Source organism: Helianthus annuus, chromosome 3 (genome assembly GCF_002127325.2).
Source record: "Helianthus annuus cultivar XRQ/B chromosome 3, HanXRQr2.0-SUNRISE, whole genome shotgun sequence".
Lineage (NCBI taxonomy): Eukaryota > Viridiplantae > Streptophyta > Magnoliopsida > Asterales > Asteraceae > Helianthus > Helianthus annuus.
The window spans coordinates 15,179,819-15,196,467 of NC_035435.2; the positions used below are offsets into that span (position 1 = coordinate 15,179,819).

Genomic DNA, 16,649 nt, shown 5'->3' on the forward strand with positions numbered 1-16,649 from the left:
AGTTACAGTAGAATATTAGGTTTGTTGCAATAACTTACCTATTGAGTGTCATGATATTATTGGCTTTCTCATACAAAAATCATTTCAAAAAAGAGTAAAATGCAATTCATCTCTAGTACTTTGATGATGGCAGCTCAGGTTTTTCCATCTCTTTCAAATAAGCTAAATTCTGCCCAGATGCCACTAACACTGCCAGAAGAAATTCCAGCCATATTTCTTCATGGGAAAATCACGAAATTGGCCACTGCAACGCCGTCTTTGCGAAAATGGCCACCGGACACCCCTTGACGAGCCGGTTCAAAATCCTGAAACGGCACATGAGTTTTTTTTAACGGCCGTCCACTCCCCGCTTGACACGTGTCCGACATTCCCTGAAACGGCTTGAGAAGGATGCTGTGAACGACACGTGGCTGTGAATGTGGAAAGATCTTAGCCAAGCCGTTACAACCGGCTCATGTGGAAAGATCTTAGCCATGTTCCTTCAACGAGCCAAGCCACGTTCTTACAAGATAGCCAAGCCGTTTCCGTACGATCTGGCCAAGCCGTCACAGCTGACATCCGAGCCGTTTCCGTGAACTAGTTGTGCCGTTTTAGCTGGCTCCAAGCCGTTTTAGCTGGCGCCAAGCCGTTACAGAAGGTCCGTGCCGTTTCAACACATTGTTCGAGCCGTTTCAGCTGGCTCAAGCCGTTTCAAACCTTTATATTTAGTGAGTGGCCGTTAAAAATTTTTCCCTACATTTTTGTATTAGTTTTTTCAACATATTTGTTTAAAGTTATAAAAACATTTGGCATTTTGTAAAAGAAAGTTTCCAACTTAAAATTATGAAGATTCGTTTGGTTGTATACACTGGCGGAAAGTGGGAAATCGTTAACGGAAAGTTGGAGTATGTTGCTGATGCTGATTCAAGTAGACGTGGTTTAGAAATTGAACCCAACCTTTCATACACCGCTCTTTTAAGTAAACTGTCAAACATTTGTAGTTCTACAAACATTACGAAGTTATCTTATCGGTTGTCTTCCTTTAGTGATCCCATAGATATAATAAACGATGAAGATCTTGCAATTTTTTATAATTTTGCTATGGAAAATATTTTTGAAATTTATAAATTATATGTGATTGAAGGGTTTGGTGTTGGATCATCTGGTTTTTCAAGTCCAAAAAAATTTTTAGTTCCTGATTTAAATTTCTGTACTGATGAAGAAAATTATGATGTTGTAAACGACTCCCAACCAAATCCTGATAATTCTTTCGAAAATTGTTCGCGATCTTCATCAATTACTTTTGAACCAGGTCACGTATTTAATAACAAAGAAGACATGAAACTTGAATTGGGAAAAAAATGTTTGTTAGAACACTTTGAGTTTAAAGTAGATAGATCCTCTAAAACTCGGTACCAGGTGTCATGTTTGGTCGACGGTTGCGGTTGGCGTTTCCGTGCAAGGAGTTTTGGAGATAGTGGGGTGTTTTTTGTTAAGAGTTTTAACGATAAACACACGTGCTCGAAGACGCTAACGTACCCACATGTTCGTCAGGCAAACCCACATGTTGTTGCTCATTATTTAAAAGAACCTTTAAAAGACAGTGGAAGAATATATCGTTGTAATGAAATAGTGAAAGATTTTAGACAGAGATTCCAAGTTGAGATAACCACTAGTCAAGCTTGGCGTGGAAAAAGTCTGGCACTAGAGCTTTTACAAGGATCAAGCAGAGAGTCGTTCGCAGAACTACCACTTTACTGTTACAATCTTGAGCGGGCAAATCCTGGTTCTGTTACACATATCAAGACTGATCACGAGCGTCGGTTTGAGATGGTCTTTGTCGCGATTGGTGCTGCGGTAAGTTATAGCATTATCTGTGTTTATTTTGTTTCGACAAACTACATGTTCTTGACTCTTTTTAAATAATTTTGTTTCAGATTCGTACCTTTATATGCAATTTAAGACCGGTGGTGATCATTGATGCTGCACACCTAAAGGGTGAATTTAAGGGGACGTTATTTTTAGCTGTTGGAATGGATGGAAACAACCAAATTTTACCAATTTCCTACGGAATAGGAAAATCAGAGGATGGTGAATGTTGGACATGGTTTCTGTCAAAGCTTAAAGAATGTATCGGTGAAATACCTGAAATGGCCATAATTTCGGATAGAGCGAATTCTATACATCTGGCTGTTAGAAACGTCTTTCCACATGTTTATCATGGGTTATGCTGTCGTCATTTAATGATGAACCTATGTTTACCCTCTGATAAAAAAAAAGAAAATGAGAAGTTGTGGTGGAAGACATGCAAATCGTACCGATTGTCTGATTTTAACGAGTCATTTAATGCTCTTTGTCTTGCCGTTCCTAGAGTGCGACACACTCTAACAAGTATTGGGTTCGGTAGATGGGCACGGGCGCATTGTCCAGGCAATCGATATCATTATATGACATCTAACAGCGCGGAGTCTATTAACGCTTTATCTAGACACTCGCGTAAAATGCCGGTAACACAACTCTTAGAGTTCTTCCGGCAATCTGTACAAAAGTGGTTTTACGATCGCCGTTTGCAAGGTATACATGAAAAACATTTACTTACGCAGTGGGCACAGAAGAAAATTTTTAAAAAAATTGAAGGGTCTAGAACATGGACGGTTGCTGGGATTGAGTTAAACAGTTATTCTGTTGCAGACAGTGGAAAGGGGGGTTTAGTGGACTTTGTTAATGGAACATGTAGTTGCCGAGTTTGGCAGGTTTCTGGTTTACCATGCGGGCATGTTATCGCCGTTTCAAAATTTTTAGGTGAAACCGACTGCAGTAAGTATTGCTTCCCGTGTTACTCCAACGAAGTCTATAAGAAAACTTATGAAGAAGCGATTTATCCTCTCCCGCATAGATCTGAATGGGAGACTCCAGAAGACCTACTCGGAGCTGGTAACAATGTTAACTAATTTATTTTTATACAGTACTTTAAAACGGCCCAGTTGACAATTATTTTGAGTCCACATTTGAGCCAGGTTGGGCTTCACGTTGGGCTTAACAATTAGACTAGTTGCAGTCCACAATTGGCAGATAAAAAAACTTTTCGTCGTCGCAGTTAACAAAACTTATAACTTTATAACATGCAAAACTTTAGAACATGCAAAACTTTATAACATCCAAAATATTTTTTATATAAATATTAAACATAAACATAAAAACACTAAACAAAACATACTAAAAAATAAAAACACTAAAAAAAAACATACTAAAAAAAAACTAAAAATAAATCCTAATAGCCTCCCACTCCGAAACATGCTTGAAATCCTGTCCCTCGTCATGACGATAGTTGACCAGCGCCACCGCCTTCTGATCATCCTCTTCAAGGTCGGGCATCTCTCTCTCCACCCTCTGGAAATAGCGGTCAAACCTCTCGCATTCCAACCGGACCACACGAAACCTAGAAGATAAGGCGTCCACGCTTCGGTTATGGCCCGGACCACGAAGCTGTCCAAAAATTTGTTGAACACGGACCCAAAGGCCACCCTGTCCCCGTGGTGGAGGATTGGTCACTGCCTCCTCCCAGGCTTCGCACAAGGCGATGTCGTCAACTTCTGTCCACGAGTTTGCCATTTGAACGGATGAACGGAATGTATTGTCGAAATATAAAGACTGTTAACGGGGACGGCGTGGAGAAATGAGAAGTTGGGGGGGTTTATATAGTGGGTAATAGGTGTGGAAGTGATAATGGTTAGCCGTTTACATGGGAAGATGGAAAGGCAACGGGTAAAAAGCCCGTTTAAAAAGCCCAAAACAGTTTATTTAAACGGCCCAAAACAGTTTATTTATTTTTTTTTCTTTTAAATTGTTACTGTATAGCCCATATAAAAAGCCCAAAGCAGTTTCGTGAACTTGTTAGTGAATAGCCCGTATAAAAAGCCCAAAACAGTTTATTTATTTTTTTCTGTTAACTTTGTTAGTGAAAAGCCCAAATAAAAAGCCCAAAGCAGTTTCCTTAACTTGTTAGTGCACAGCCCGTATACATAGCCCAACACAGTTATGTATTTTTTTTTTTTCGTTAACTTGTTTTGTGAACAACCCATATAAAAAGCCCAAATCATAAGTAAAAGTGAACGAAACACATAATTTTTATTACTAATTATTACAAATTACATAAAAGATAAAACATGAAAAAATTACAAACAAAATTTTTCATCGGAACCCTTTCTCATAACAGCAGAACCGGGTAGTAGAGAAAAAATCTCGGTCTCCAAGAAAGCAGTCTTCAGATAACTTGACCAAACCACTGCTTAGAACTTAGAACCTCCCCGAGAACAAATTGAAAGTTAGGAGTGAATCAAAACCCTTCTTCTGGAATTCCAGTCAAAACGCTTGTAGCAATGATAGAGATGCGTCTTTTGCTGGATAGTTCCATCCGGACTAACTGGGTAGTTAGATCCGGCATTTCTGAAGAGTAAGACACTCCAATATGATAAGCAATATCAAAACCTAATTTGATAACTAAAGCCAAGGAACACGTCACTAGCAGATACGTGTGATTTCATAAATATTTCATGCATTTGATACACAAAAACATCTATGCTAATAACATAAAGAAACCAAGATAACATTTTATTTGAGATTTAAGTGTGTTAGATGGATTCGTTAAACAAGCACACCAAAAAACAAGTGGGTATATATATAGTGAGAACATAACCTCAAACGCCATGAAAAACACGTTGAACCCGGTAACGGCTTGAACAACACATTGACCCGGCATTTGACAGCTGTACCGGCTTCAATTCAGTTCAAACGGCTTGAGCCAGCTGAAACGGCTCGAACAATGTGTTGAAACGGCACGGACCTTCTGTAACGGCTTGGCGCCAGCTAAAACGGCTTGGAGCCAGCTAAAACGGCACAACTAGTTCACGGAAACGGCTCGGATGTCAGCTGTAACGGCTTGGCCAGATCGTACGGAAACGGCTTGGCTATCTTGTAAGAACGTGGCTTGGCTCGTTGAAGGAACATGGCTAAGATCTTTCCACATGAGCCGGTTGTAACGGCTTGGCTAAGATCTTTCCACATTCACAGCCACGTGTCGTTCACAGCTTCCTTCTCAAGCCGTTTCAGGGATTGTCGGACACGTGTCAAGCGGGGAGTGGACGGCCGTTAAAAAAAACTCATGTGCCGTTTCAGGATTTTGAACCGGCTCGTCAAGGGGTGTCCGGTGGCCATTTTCGCAAAGACGGCGTTGCAGTGGCCAATTTCGTGATTTTCCCTTTCTTCATTGTTCCTTTTTATATGTACCTTCTTGTACTTCTAAGAGGGTAGGGGTGGTCATCACTCACTATTCATTTATCACTCACAACTTCCAATCAAGTTCCGCCACGTCATCGATCTTTATTCCATCACTCACAACCTTTTTTTAGTGAAAATGCTTATCACTCACAACCACACCCAACAATTTCCCCCAACTAACAATTTCCCTCACATCAATATAATAATAACGTGTCAAAAATATAACCGGATTTAACTTCCACGCATGATGGCAAAGGGGTGGCTGTGGTGTTTTGTATACATCCTCGCGTGATATTCTTTTATCACGGACAATTCTTTTGCCACCCCGGGTGGCCTAACAATTATTCTTTTTAGAACGGAAACTTCACATCCGTCAAATCAACTTCTAATTCTACTCCGGTAGAACTCAAACCCTCAACGAGGGACACCGTTAACACACCAAGATAACAATGGGGTAAATTCATTTTTCTATTACAACAATCATTTAAGGATAAAGAAAAGTTGACAAAGGTATCACAACAAATTAAAGGAAAAAAAAAAACTATCTATATTGCACTAGTACCATTACTAAACCAGAGTAATCAAATTCATAAAACCATACATAAAGTAATTAAAGACATAAAAATAAAAGAGTAGATTAAACTCAATCGAAAGGCATACACATACGTATACACATTCGAGTGACATAGCTAGTAATTAAAAACACAAAACCACAAGCTAGATCTATATATATTTATATTGCATGCAAAGGGATGCAGACAGTTAGATCTCCTGGCGATTAGCAGCGGTCACATTCTTCCCAACGACGACGACGGTGGTTATACCAGCGATCACAATCCACGACAGGTACACGTTCCCCACCCAGCTCACCAGGTCCTGCATATGGGCAGGCGTAAAAGCTTCAAGTCTCTTATAAGAAATGTAGAAGAGGGCGGAAAGTGCTACAAAAACTGCGATCAAGCCGAAGTTAGCGGTTGCCATTTTGTGTTGTCAAGCGGAACAAAGTTATATTTCACTGTGTGATGGTTCCTGGCTGCTTACAGGTTAACAAATGTTGATTTTAAGGGTTTTTTGGTGGTGGTTTCATATGCATTGTTATATATCATGTGTGTAAATGTAAAGTATGCCACTAATGTTCGGTGATGAGTTGGCAGTGGAGGTGCCAACGAGTGGCCTTAGGTGTATCGGAAATTGATCAAGCAAGAAGTCATAGGATGGAGAGGGGTGGATGGTGTTTTGGAATGGGAAAGTAGTCTCGTCAAACGCGACGTGGCGAGAAATGATAGTTTGGCGGGTTTGTAGGTTAAAGCAAGTATAGCCGCGATGGTTGGATGGGTATCCGAGAAAGACACAAGGGAAAGAACGTTGGTTTAGTTTATGAATGGTGGTAGAGGGAGTAAGGGGGTAACACAAACAACCGAAAACACGTAGGTGGTGGTATGTAGGGGTGCGGAAATAGAGAAGTTCAGTGGGGGTTGTATTGTGTTGTTTGGTAGGAAGGATGTTTAAGAGATATGTGGCGGTGGCCAAGGCATAATGCCAAAAGGTGTTAGGTAAAGACGCATGGGTAAGTAAGGTTCGGATCATATTGTTGATGGTTCTAATTTTGCGTTCGGCCTTCCCGTTTTGAGAAGAGGTGTGGGGACATGATAAACGAAATACCATACCATGTTGATTAAAATATTGTTGAAAGGCCGAATTGACATATTCTTTGCCGTTGTCACATTGGAACGTTTTTATTGGTCGTTCAAATTGAGTACCAATAAGTTTATGAAATTGGCAAAAAATAGAAAATACTTGTGACTTTTTGGATATAGGGTAAGTCCATAGAAAATCAGTCAAGTCATCAATAAATAATATATAGTAACGGTGACCTTGTGAACTAAGAATTGGTGACGTCCAATAAATAATATATAGTAACGGTGACCTTGTGAACGTTTTTATTGGTCGTTCAAATTGAGTACCAATAAATAATATACACTATGAATAACATCAAAAGGTTGTAAAACACAGGTTTGGGAAGTAGCAAACGGTAAGCGAATGCTTTTACCAAGCACACAAGATTCACAAATGTCTTTATTATGTTTATCAAAATCAATAAAACTAGATTGTTTCAAATAATGTAAAGATGGATGTCCTGGGTGACCAAGACGTTGGTGCCAAAGTTGGGAAGAGATTGCTGTGAAGGTGGAAGGTGTGCTGGTTGTCCCGGATCCAAACGTGAGAGGGTAAAGATCACCGCTGCTGTTGCACCGGAGGATAGGGATCCGGGTCTTGTAGTCCTTCACAAGAAAACCAAAGGGGTCAAATTCAACAGAAACAGAGTTGTCGGTGGTAAACCGACGAACAGATATTAAGTTTTTGATCAGTTTAGGTGCGTATAGGACATCTTTAAGGATAAGTGGGGGGAAAGGTGGGGGGAGGGTTTGTGTGCCTTGTCCAACGACCGGTATGGTTGAGCCATTACCGACCATGATGTTTTGATTCACGCTGTTATTAAAATAAGATTGAAAATTAGTTGACGAGTTAGACATATTACCTGTAGCCCCCGTGTCCATGTACAAGGTAGGGTCCGGTTGATTGAGAGACATGGTATGAAGTGCCTGTTCTATGTCAGTTGGAGCATAGCATTGTAAGCCTGAGTGGGCCGTGGCCCAAGAAGCCCGTTACCGCCATGATTGGTTGCTGAAGTGGGCCGAGGGGCAGTCGGGTATGGGCAGGGAGGTGGCGTCCATAGTGGAGGTTGTGGGGTGGTCCAAGAAGGAGTGGAGAAGGGCTGCTGTGAACTGGGCCCGGCCCACTGTTGCTGCGGTGTTGAGTTGGGCCAGACAGCTTGTTGGGTGGACCAAGGAACCGACTGTTGTGAGTAATTTGTGTGGCGGCCTCTTCCCCAGGAACCACGTCCTCTTCCACGGCCACGGGAGCGGCCGCGGCCCCGATATCGATCCGGTTCCGGCCTAAATTCAGTGTTGTTCGCCGGGGGCTGGGATTTGGTCGTGTTTGCGTTTAATGCGGTACCCGCGGTTTGAGCTGTGAGGAGAGCTTGTTCCGCCTTGCGAGTTTCAACGAGCATGATTTTAGACCGAGCGTCATAGAACGAGGGTAAGGGGTCCTGTTGCTGAAGAATGGTGGCAATACCTTCATACTGTTCTTGAGGCCCGCGATTAATTGAAGTACTAAGCGTTCATTGTCAACCGGACTTCCAACGTTAGCCAGTTGGTCGGCTAACACCTTCAGTTGTTGGCAATACGCCGAGACGCTAGAGAATCCGTCAAGGCGTGTGTTAGAGAATTTATGCATGAGATGTATAGCCCGAGAACTTTTGTTGTCGTGAAAGAGGCTTTCGAGTGTCTTCCAAGCATCATACGCAGTGGTGTTCGGCTTGAGGATGGTGTGCAAGAGGTCATTCGAGATGGTTGCATAAATCCATTGGAGCACAATGGCATCCAACCGATCCCAAGATTCATCAGTCTCTATTTCTTTGGCCTTGTCGGTTTCGTTAGTCGTTCCAGAAGATGAGGAGGATGAAGCAGGTTTGGGAGAGAGGTGATCGATAACAAGGTTAGCCCGACATTGAATCTTGAACAGTTCGGACCAAGACGCGTATTGTCCGGATTCCATCTCGAGCACAACCGGAATTAGGCTCTTGATGTTTGTGACGGTTGCAGCGGGGTGTATCTTGGGCTCCATTGTGGTGAGAGAATGCGACAGGGAGATCGGAAAAGAGTGGAGATCGGCAGGAGGTGAATTGAGGGAAGGGAGGGAGGATTATGGTAGGGAGGGAGGATTATGGTAGGTCTCGTGATACCATGTAAAGTATGCAATAGGATCGATGGATCCTCCCTCTATTCACATTCCAATATATAGATACAATTCTCCACTATTTTGGTAGAGATACAATCACATTCCATAATGTACGGGATTTCGATATTAACCATAAATACAAATGTTGACTAATGCTATTAGTAAATAATATATCATATTACTAAAAGTTTCACATATTGCCCCTCACCTTTAGTGAAAGTACACACTACCCCTTTTACTTTTTTTAAATTTATTAAACCTCAAGTTTAAACGACATGGATAAAGCTTAGAACATCAAAAAAAAAAAAAAAAAAAAAAAAAAAACCCACAAGAATATTATATACTATCTTAAAAACCAAAGTCGGTGGGGTATCCACCGGCTTTGGTTGACTTTCCTTTGTATATAAAGTTTCTTTGCATTAAAATCTTGTAAATGTAATGTTGCTGCAGTGGTTTTCCATCACCAAGTCAATAAGAAGGTAGGAGTTCGATACTTGACCCCCCTGTTTTTTCTCATATGGTTTTTAATTTATATAGGCCCAACTAATAATTTACATTTTTGACCCCTTCATCTTTTACATTTTGCATTTCTTGATAATACTTTTGAAATATACATTTTTTGCTCATGCTTTTGTAATCTACATTTTTGGCCCATAACTTTTTTTCTTTTTTAACGCATTGTAATTTATGCTCTTTGTCTTGCTACACGTTTTCACCCGTCTGTATTGTATTGTATACTATCTTAAAAACCAAAGTCGGTGGAATTTTCCACCGGCTTTGGTTTTTGAACTTGGCAATTTTAGTCTTTTTCTCATTTTTAATATCCTTTACTTTAGCAATTGGTATTTTTAGCCCCTAGCTTTTTAGTAAATTAATTTTCTCTAAATAACTTTCGTTCGTTAATCTCTTTTGTTAATTACTTTTTTACATTCATATTTTTATGTACGTGTCGGTATAAATTTGAGTGTATTTATGTTTCGACGACCAAAGTCGGTGGAATTTCCTACCGGCTTTGGTTGGCCCTTCAACTTTTGGACTTGGCAATTTTAGTCCTTTCCTCATTTTTAATATCCTCTACTTTAGCAATTGGATTTGGTTGTCCCTTCAACTTTTGGACTTGGCAATTTTAGTCATTTCCTCATTATATCCTCTACTTTAGCAATTGGCATTTTTAGCTCCTAGCTTTTTACTAAATTAATTTTCTCTAAATAACTTTCATTCGTTAATCTCTTTTGTTAATTACTTTTTTACATTCATATTTTTATGTACGTGTCAGTATAAATTTGAGTGTGTCTATGTTTCGACGTAAATTGTTTCTGGAAACGAGTCAGGTCAAATATAATATGTGTTCGTTTAGAAAAACCATTTTTACGTGCATATTTTTATATATTTGTTTTTAATAGTTCGAGTTGTTCTATGTTTCGACGTAAATTTTTTGGGAAACGAGTCAGGTCAAATATAATACATTTTCATGCTTATTTTATTTTCCTTTCGTAAATTTTGTTCCGAAATGAGCGGAGACAAATTGTGGTTTTCCTCCTTTTTTTAAAAACCCTAATTAATACCATATAATACGTTGTACAGTATAAATTCGATTTACTTTACGTTTTGATTCAATCTGAATGCTTATATAGGTTACATTGAGTTCAATCAGATACGTTGAAATACACGTTCGTATGGTTAACGCATCACATAACACTTGAACTAATTCATTCGATTTTTGCGTTGTACCCGCGCCGCAACGCGCGCGGGTCTTTTTACTAGTTAAACCTCAAGTTTAAAAGAAAATTCACCGTAAAAAAAAAGAAAAAAAGAAAACATCAAAAAACTAAAAAAAAAGATTAGAACAAAAATTGATGGATTATTAATAAGTTGGACTGTAAATAAGAATAGGATAAATTACATTTTTCGTCCTTTATGTTTGTACTAGATTGCAATAGATGACCTTTACGTTCAATAATTACAGTGACAGTCTTTTTTTTGTAAGACCTGTTGCACCCTACGTCCTTTGATCCTAACTTGATTAAAAATTTCAGTTAACTTAACTGAGGACATGTGCACCTCATGTGAGGGCAAAATGGTCATTTCAAAACTAAAAAACTTATATAAAAATCTCTAAAACCTTTCCTCCCCTTTATGTCTTTCTTCCTGTTGAAACCCTTGTACGCACACATCATCGACCCCCTGCCTTCTCCCTCTCGATTCTCGACCGGCTACCGGAGTGGACTCCGGCGACTATGACCGGCCGGTTATGGCTGGTTCTCCGGCTACACCACCACACCACGACCACCCTCTAAATCTTTCTCACCCTCAGTTACCGGCGACGAAATCTCCGACGAGACACTCACAACAACCCCTGCCTCCTCTCTCTCGCGACTGATCGACAGCCGGGCTCCGGCCGACAAACCTCCGACAGTCCGACAAAACCCCGGTAAGTTTTCGTCTTGGAGTTCTTCTTCAACTCAGATCCGTTTGGATCTCCTCATCATGGATTTTTATAGGCATCGATTGGAAGATGAATTGTGAAGTAAAGGTTTAAATTGAAAAACACTCCGACAAAAGTACTCTTTGATTGATGAAAACAAAAATTGAAAAACAGATTGATAACAGGAAGAAGTAAGATGATAATTGAATACCTTTGAATTGATTGGAAGATGAATTGTGAAGTAAAGGCTTAAATATACATAAATCCTGAGAGTATGTAAGAAGTATGTTTTGTAGATGACAAAATCAAACCAATGAGAATAAAGTTTATTTCTATATCTATATGTAATTGATCTGCAGTTTGCAATCGATTCAATCTGCCTAAATCAGTTTGTCGTTCTGATTGCAACCAATTTCATATGCCATATCAGATCTAGGGTTCAAGAACGATGCCGGCGACCCGGTTTTTTGGTGACCGGCTTTAAGAGAGAGAGAGAGCTGAGGGAGAGAGACTGGGTGTTTATTTATTGGGGAAGAAGATGGTGTTTATTATTAATATATATTTTAAATAAAAATATGAAATGACCAGAATACCCTTAAGTTGATATACATAACTGAAAATTTTAACTGAGTTAGTGCTAAAGGACGAAAGGTGTAATGCGTTTTCCAAATAAAGGACTGTGACTGTAATTATTGAAGTTAAAGGTTATCCATTGGAACACGCTACAAACATGAAGGACGAAAAAGTGTAATTTACCCATAAGAATATTAGAAATTTGTGACATATATAGGTGTATCTCTTATCAGTTTTATTTTATGTTATGTTATGGGAAAGGATCCATTAAAAAGTGGATTTTGCGTAACTAGTTTAAGAAAAAGATTGTGATAATGACATGTGACACTCCTAATAAGTAGGAATGAAGGGCATTTTGGTCGTTATAAATAGGAGTGAAAATGACATGTGACACCCCTTTTGTTTTTCAAAAATACAACAAAAAAAAATCTACTACAAAAAAATCTAGCACAAAAAATCTAGTACAAAACAATATAACAAAAAGTGTAGTACAAAAAATATAGTACGAAAAATGTAGTACAAAAAATACAACATAAAAAATCTAGTACAAAAAAATCTAGTACAAAAAAATCTAGTACAAAAAATATAGCACGAAAAAAATCAACAAAAAAATGTAGTACAAAAAAATCCAGCACAAAAAATTGAGAAAAAAAAATTTAAGACAAAAAAATTTACTAAAAAAATTTTAACACAAAAATATAGTAAAAAAATCTAGCACAAATAAATGTTATACAACATAGAAATACAACACATTTTAGTGGGTTTTTATAGTCTTCATATTTTATATAGCAATATAGTACTCAAATTAAAGATAAAAAGACGCTTGATTTTACGGTGAATTTTTTATGAACAAATAATGTCGTACTAAAAAGTTATGAACGTTTAAAAAACAGGGATGGAATATGCATGTGCCTTGCATGTGGAGAGAGAAAATCCATAAATAGGATTTTCTCAAGATACCCTTCCACTCCTCTTTTCTCCTACACTTACATCATAACCATTGATTTGAAAAATGAATGGTTAAGATTCCTTTTCATCATACTTAGGAAATAAACTTTTTATTTGATCTTACCCCTTTATGTTATAGTCAGCATTTATATATCTATCACAAATTATATTGTTTTTGTTATTCTAAAATTTGGGTTATTACTCTCGTAATGACATGTTATTTTACCCATTCCTTAAAATAAATTAGTAGCCAATATACATGAACATACATTGTAAAACGTATTCTTTATTTTGACAACACTAAAAATAAGAACTTATAGATAATACAATAATAAATAGAATTATTCATATATTTATATTTTGCATATGAGGGCATGCGACAAATGAACATATAGAGGTACATATCAAGCTCGCATAATCATACTATATGCATCTCATAAGTACAGATAATGTGAGACAGAATGTTGGCACCATATAGACACCCGCATTATTATACAAACAAGATGTATTAGGGTTGACTCACACGCCTAATACGCAACTAAAATCATAAGATTGCGGAAACTGGTGGTGTTGGTTGGGGCGGGGGAGCCAGCCAGCCAACATTGGCTAACCCACTCCGTGGCAGGGTTGGCTTGGCGTTGCCCAGCCAGCGTTGCTATAAAGCCCAGCGTTCGGCGGGGGGCGGGGTGACCTGGATAGCTAGGATTGGCTGGTCAAATCAAACCGTTGGGGATAGCCGTTAGCCAAACGGCTAGTTTAATTAAGAAAATTTCTTTTTTAAACCCTTTTTTACAATTTTTTTTTACCACTTTCGTGTACATCTCTACTTCTTCTATCTTCATATTTTTATAAATTTAACCCACATCCTCTAAAATGCATCATTTTAACCGTGGATACGACCCGACCAATCCTTTTGGATACCAAGAACCCTCGAACCCTAGCCCGCCACAAAACCGTCAACCAACAAACCGACCTAGCGGCCCTTTCATCTACTCACTGCTTCCCAACCTAGCGGCCGCCGTGTCGTACATTGGAAACCGTGTTTACACGAATTTTCCATACGACAAATCATCTATTCCTGTCATTAACCTTTCCCAACCCGATTCGGTTCCCGAAACACCACCGCAAGACGTGAGCGGTTTGTCATCAAAACCCGCGAGAAAAAGAAGTAAAAAAAGGATGAGGAGAAAGCCATAGCGGCCGCTCAACGAACTTCATTAAAGTGGACACAACAAGAAGAAACCATTTTGGCAAAATGTTATATCAACGAATCGCAAGATCCAATTGAAGGTTTTTTTTATGACAAAATTACTTTTTTAGTTTAAATATATTTTTTATAATGCCATTTTTTTTGGAATAGGGATTTCACGACACTGCCAGCATTTTTTGGATTCCATTAAGAAATCCTTTCAAACGAAAATGAGAAGCGAGGAGGTGTATTATGAAAATGATAGCCTCTCGTCCAAGTGGAATGACATAAATACACAAGTCACCGCGTTCAACGGATTTTTCCATAAGGAGAGGACCTTGCCAAGGAGCGGTGAAACGGAGGCGGACTTTATCAAGAACGCCATTCTAACATACAGAGATAACAAGAAACATGAGTTCAAGTATATGCATTGTTGGGACGTATGTTGGTACACTTCTAAATAGGCGAGAGTTTCTAGTGCTAGCGAATCAACTTCATCCAAAAGAGCACGAACACCCTCGTCCCAAGCTCAGTCCGATGCTCGTGATCAAGAGCTAGATTTAAATTTGGATGATTTTGATGATTCTTCTCGCCCACCAGGTAGAGACACGTCAAAAAAGCGACTTCCACTACTACAAAAATTATTTCTTTTACCGTTCAAAACATTGATTTTGAGCAGTTTTTAGTAGATTTAGGAACGCCCAAACTGGCTGGAAAAAAACAAAGGACTCATTCTGAGTCTTTATTAACTCGCCCATATTGTACATAAAACGCCTAAAAAAAAGCCCTAAGAAGCCTGCTCAAAACTGCCCAAAATAACATGGAAACGGCCAAAAAAAACCTTCCATAAATCACTCAAAATAAATCCCAAAACACCCAAAAAGACTTTCCTAAAAGTCTGAATTACTTAAACTATAAACGCTCAAAAAAACCCTTTAAAATGCCCAAAAAAAATCTTTTTACAATGCTCTGTAAAACCCCTGTGTAGATCCCAAAACGTATCCGGATCACAGTGGTTGGTTGTTTTAGTCCAAAACACCTATTGATTAAGTGTTTGAACTATGAAGAGTCAAGAAAGATCAAGAATGAAGATGAAGCTAATGGATTGATGAATACAACTAGTGTTGTATTTAATCCAAACAGTAAAATATAGCAATGAATAACCTTGGAAATCAGATCTAAGCACAATATGAATGTAAACAACACTTGATTCCACCAAGAGCCAAAAGCTTGAATAAGTTACAATGCTTGGGGTATATATACTAGCCTCCTGACTTGCCAGCAAATTTATAAATTTGCTGGAATCTTAACTACACTAAGTCAGGAATACAACTTCTAGATAAATACAAAATAACCCCCTAAACATTCAAAATGCATACAAACTACTATCAAACTAATCCAGCACAAGTACCAACGATCTCATAAGCTCTAACAATATCCCCCCTAGATCGTTGCGTGCTTGTCTTCTCATTCTTCCGTGGTAACCGCTGGATCTTCCGTAGTTTGCTTTTCAGGCTCGGTTGGATTTTCTTCAAGAACTACCGTTTCTGGTGGTGTAACAGTCTCCGTTGGTGCTACCGGAGTTTCCTGATTAATGTTAGCTTCACTTGATTGTTTGTCCTCCTTAGCGGCCTCATATGTGGATGAGGCCGGAGGTGTTGATGTTGCTTGAGAGGTGGTGGTGGTTCGATCTGCTGTTGAAGTAGAGCTTCCTCCCACTGTTTTCTCGTGTTTCTTTTTCTTCCGAGCTTCTTTCTTTTTCTGTTCTTTCTCTTTTCGCTTCTCCATTTTGTCTACCATGTCGAGCATATCTCTTTTTAGTCTCCAGGCACGCTCCACTGCTTGTTGAAACAGTGCTGCCTCTTCAAGATTGGCATTGCCAGCTCCGACGTTAATGCGACTTGCATTCAGCATGGTGAGATCTGAGAGCCCGAACTTAAACACGTCCATAGGATCCAGAATTCGAATATCAACATTATCGTTTGACCTGATTACTGCTTCACCGGTTTGACTATCATAAAACCATTTCTTGAAATCCTTGAGGGCTACAGGGATTTCTTCTGGAAGCTTGACTCTGGTGACAACTTTAGCAGGGTTGACCACCCACGTCACCTTTCCTTTGCCTGTTACTGGATCGAAGGTGGTTTTTGACACTCGGCGTCTTGGGCGCTGTGGGGCATGATTCGGGAAATCTCTGTCACATTCTTTCGCAATTAGTCGTTCAAAATCCCTTCCGATGCCTCTGTCACCATGGTTTAGCAGATTCAGACGCCCAAGCTCTCTCAGATCCCACCTTGGAAGAGTGAAGAGATCAAATCCTGTTTCAAAATACTGTATCACTCCACCACGTCTCTTCACTACGAACATGCCTCTGAGATTGTCATACATCCAACTGATGATTTTCTCAGTTTCCTCAGATTTTACAACTCTTATCACTTGATGAAGATCAGGAAG

At 39.2% G+C, this 16,649-nt stretch overlaps 2 protein-coding genes across 2 annotated transcripts; one reads left to right on the plus strand and one right to left on the minus strand.

The window, feature by feature from the left end:
* The first annotated feature begins 586 nt into the window (after positions 1-586).
* On the plus strand, positions 587-2,930 carry LOC110931228. Its single transcript, XM_022174631.2, has 2 exons — positions 587-1,836; positions 1,917-2,930. Exons 1-2 carry the CDS (start codon positions 823-825, stop codon positions 2,928-2,930), a joined length of 2,028 nt encoding a protein of 675 aa, XP_022030323.1. The 5' UTR covers positions 587-822.
* A 5,332-nt stretch (positions 2,931-8,262) lies between these two features.
* Positions 8,263-8,946, minus strand: LOC110931229. The gene has a single exon (XM_022174632.1). The coding sequence runs from the start codon at positions 8,944-8,946 to the stop codon at positions 8,263-8,265; it is 684 nt and encodes a 227-aa protein (XP_022030324.1).
* Positions 8,947-16,649: the final 7,703 nt, after the last annotated feature.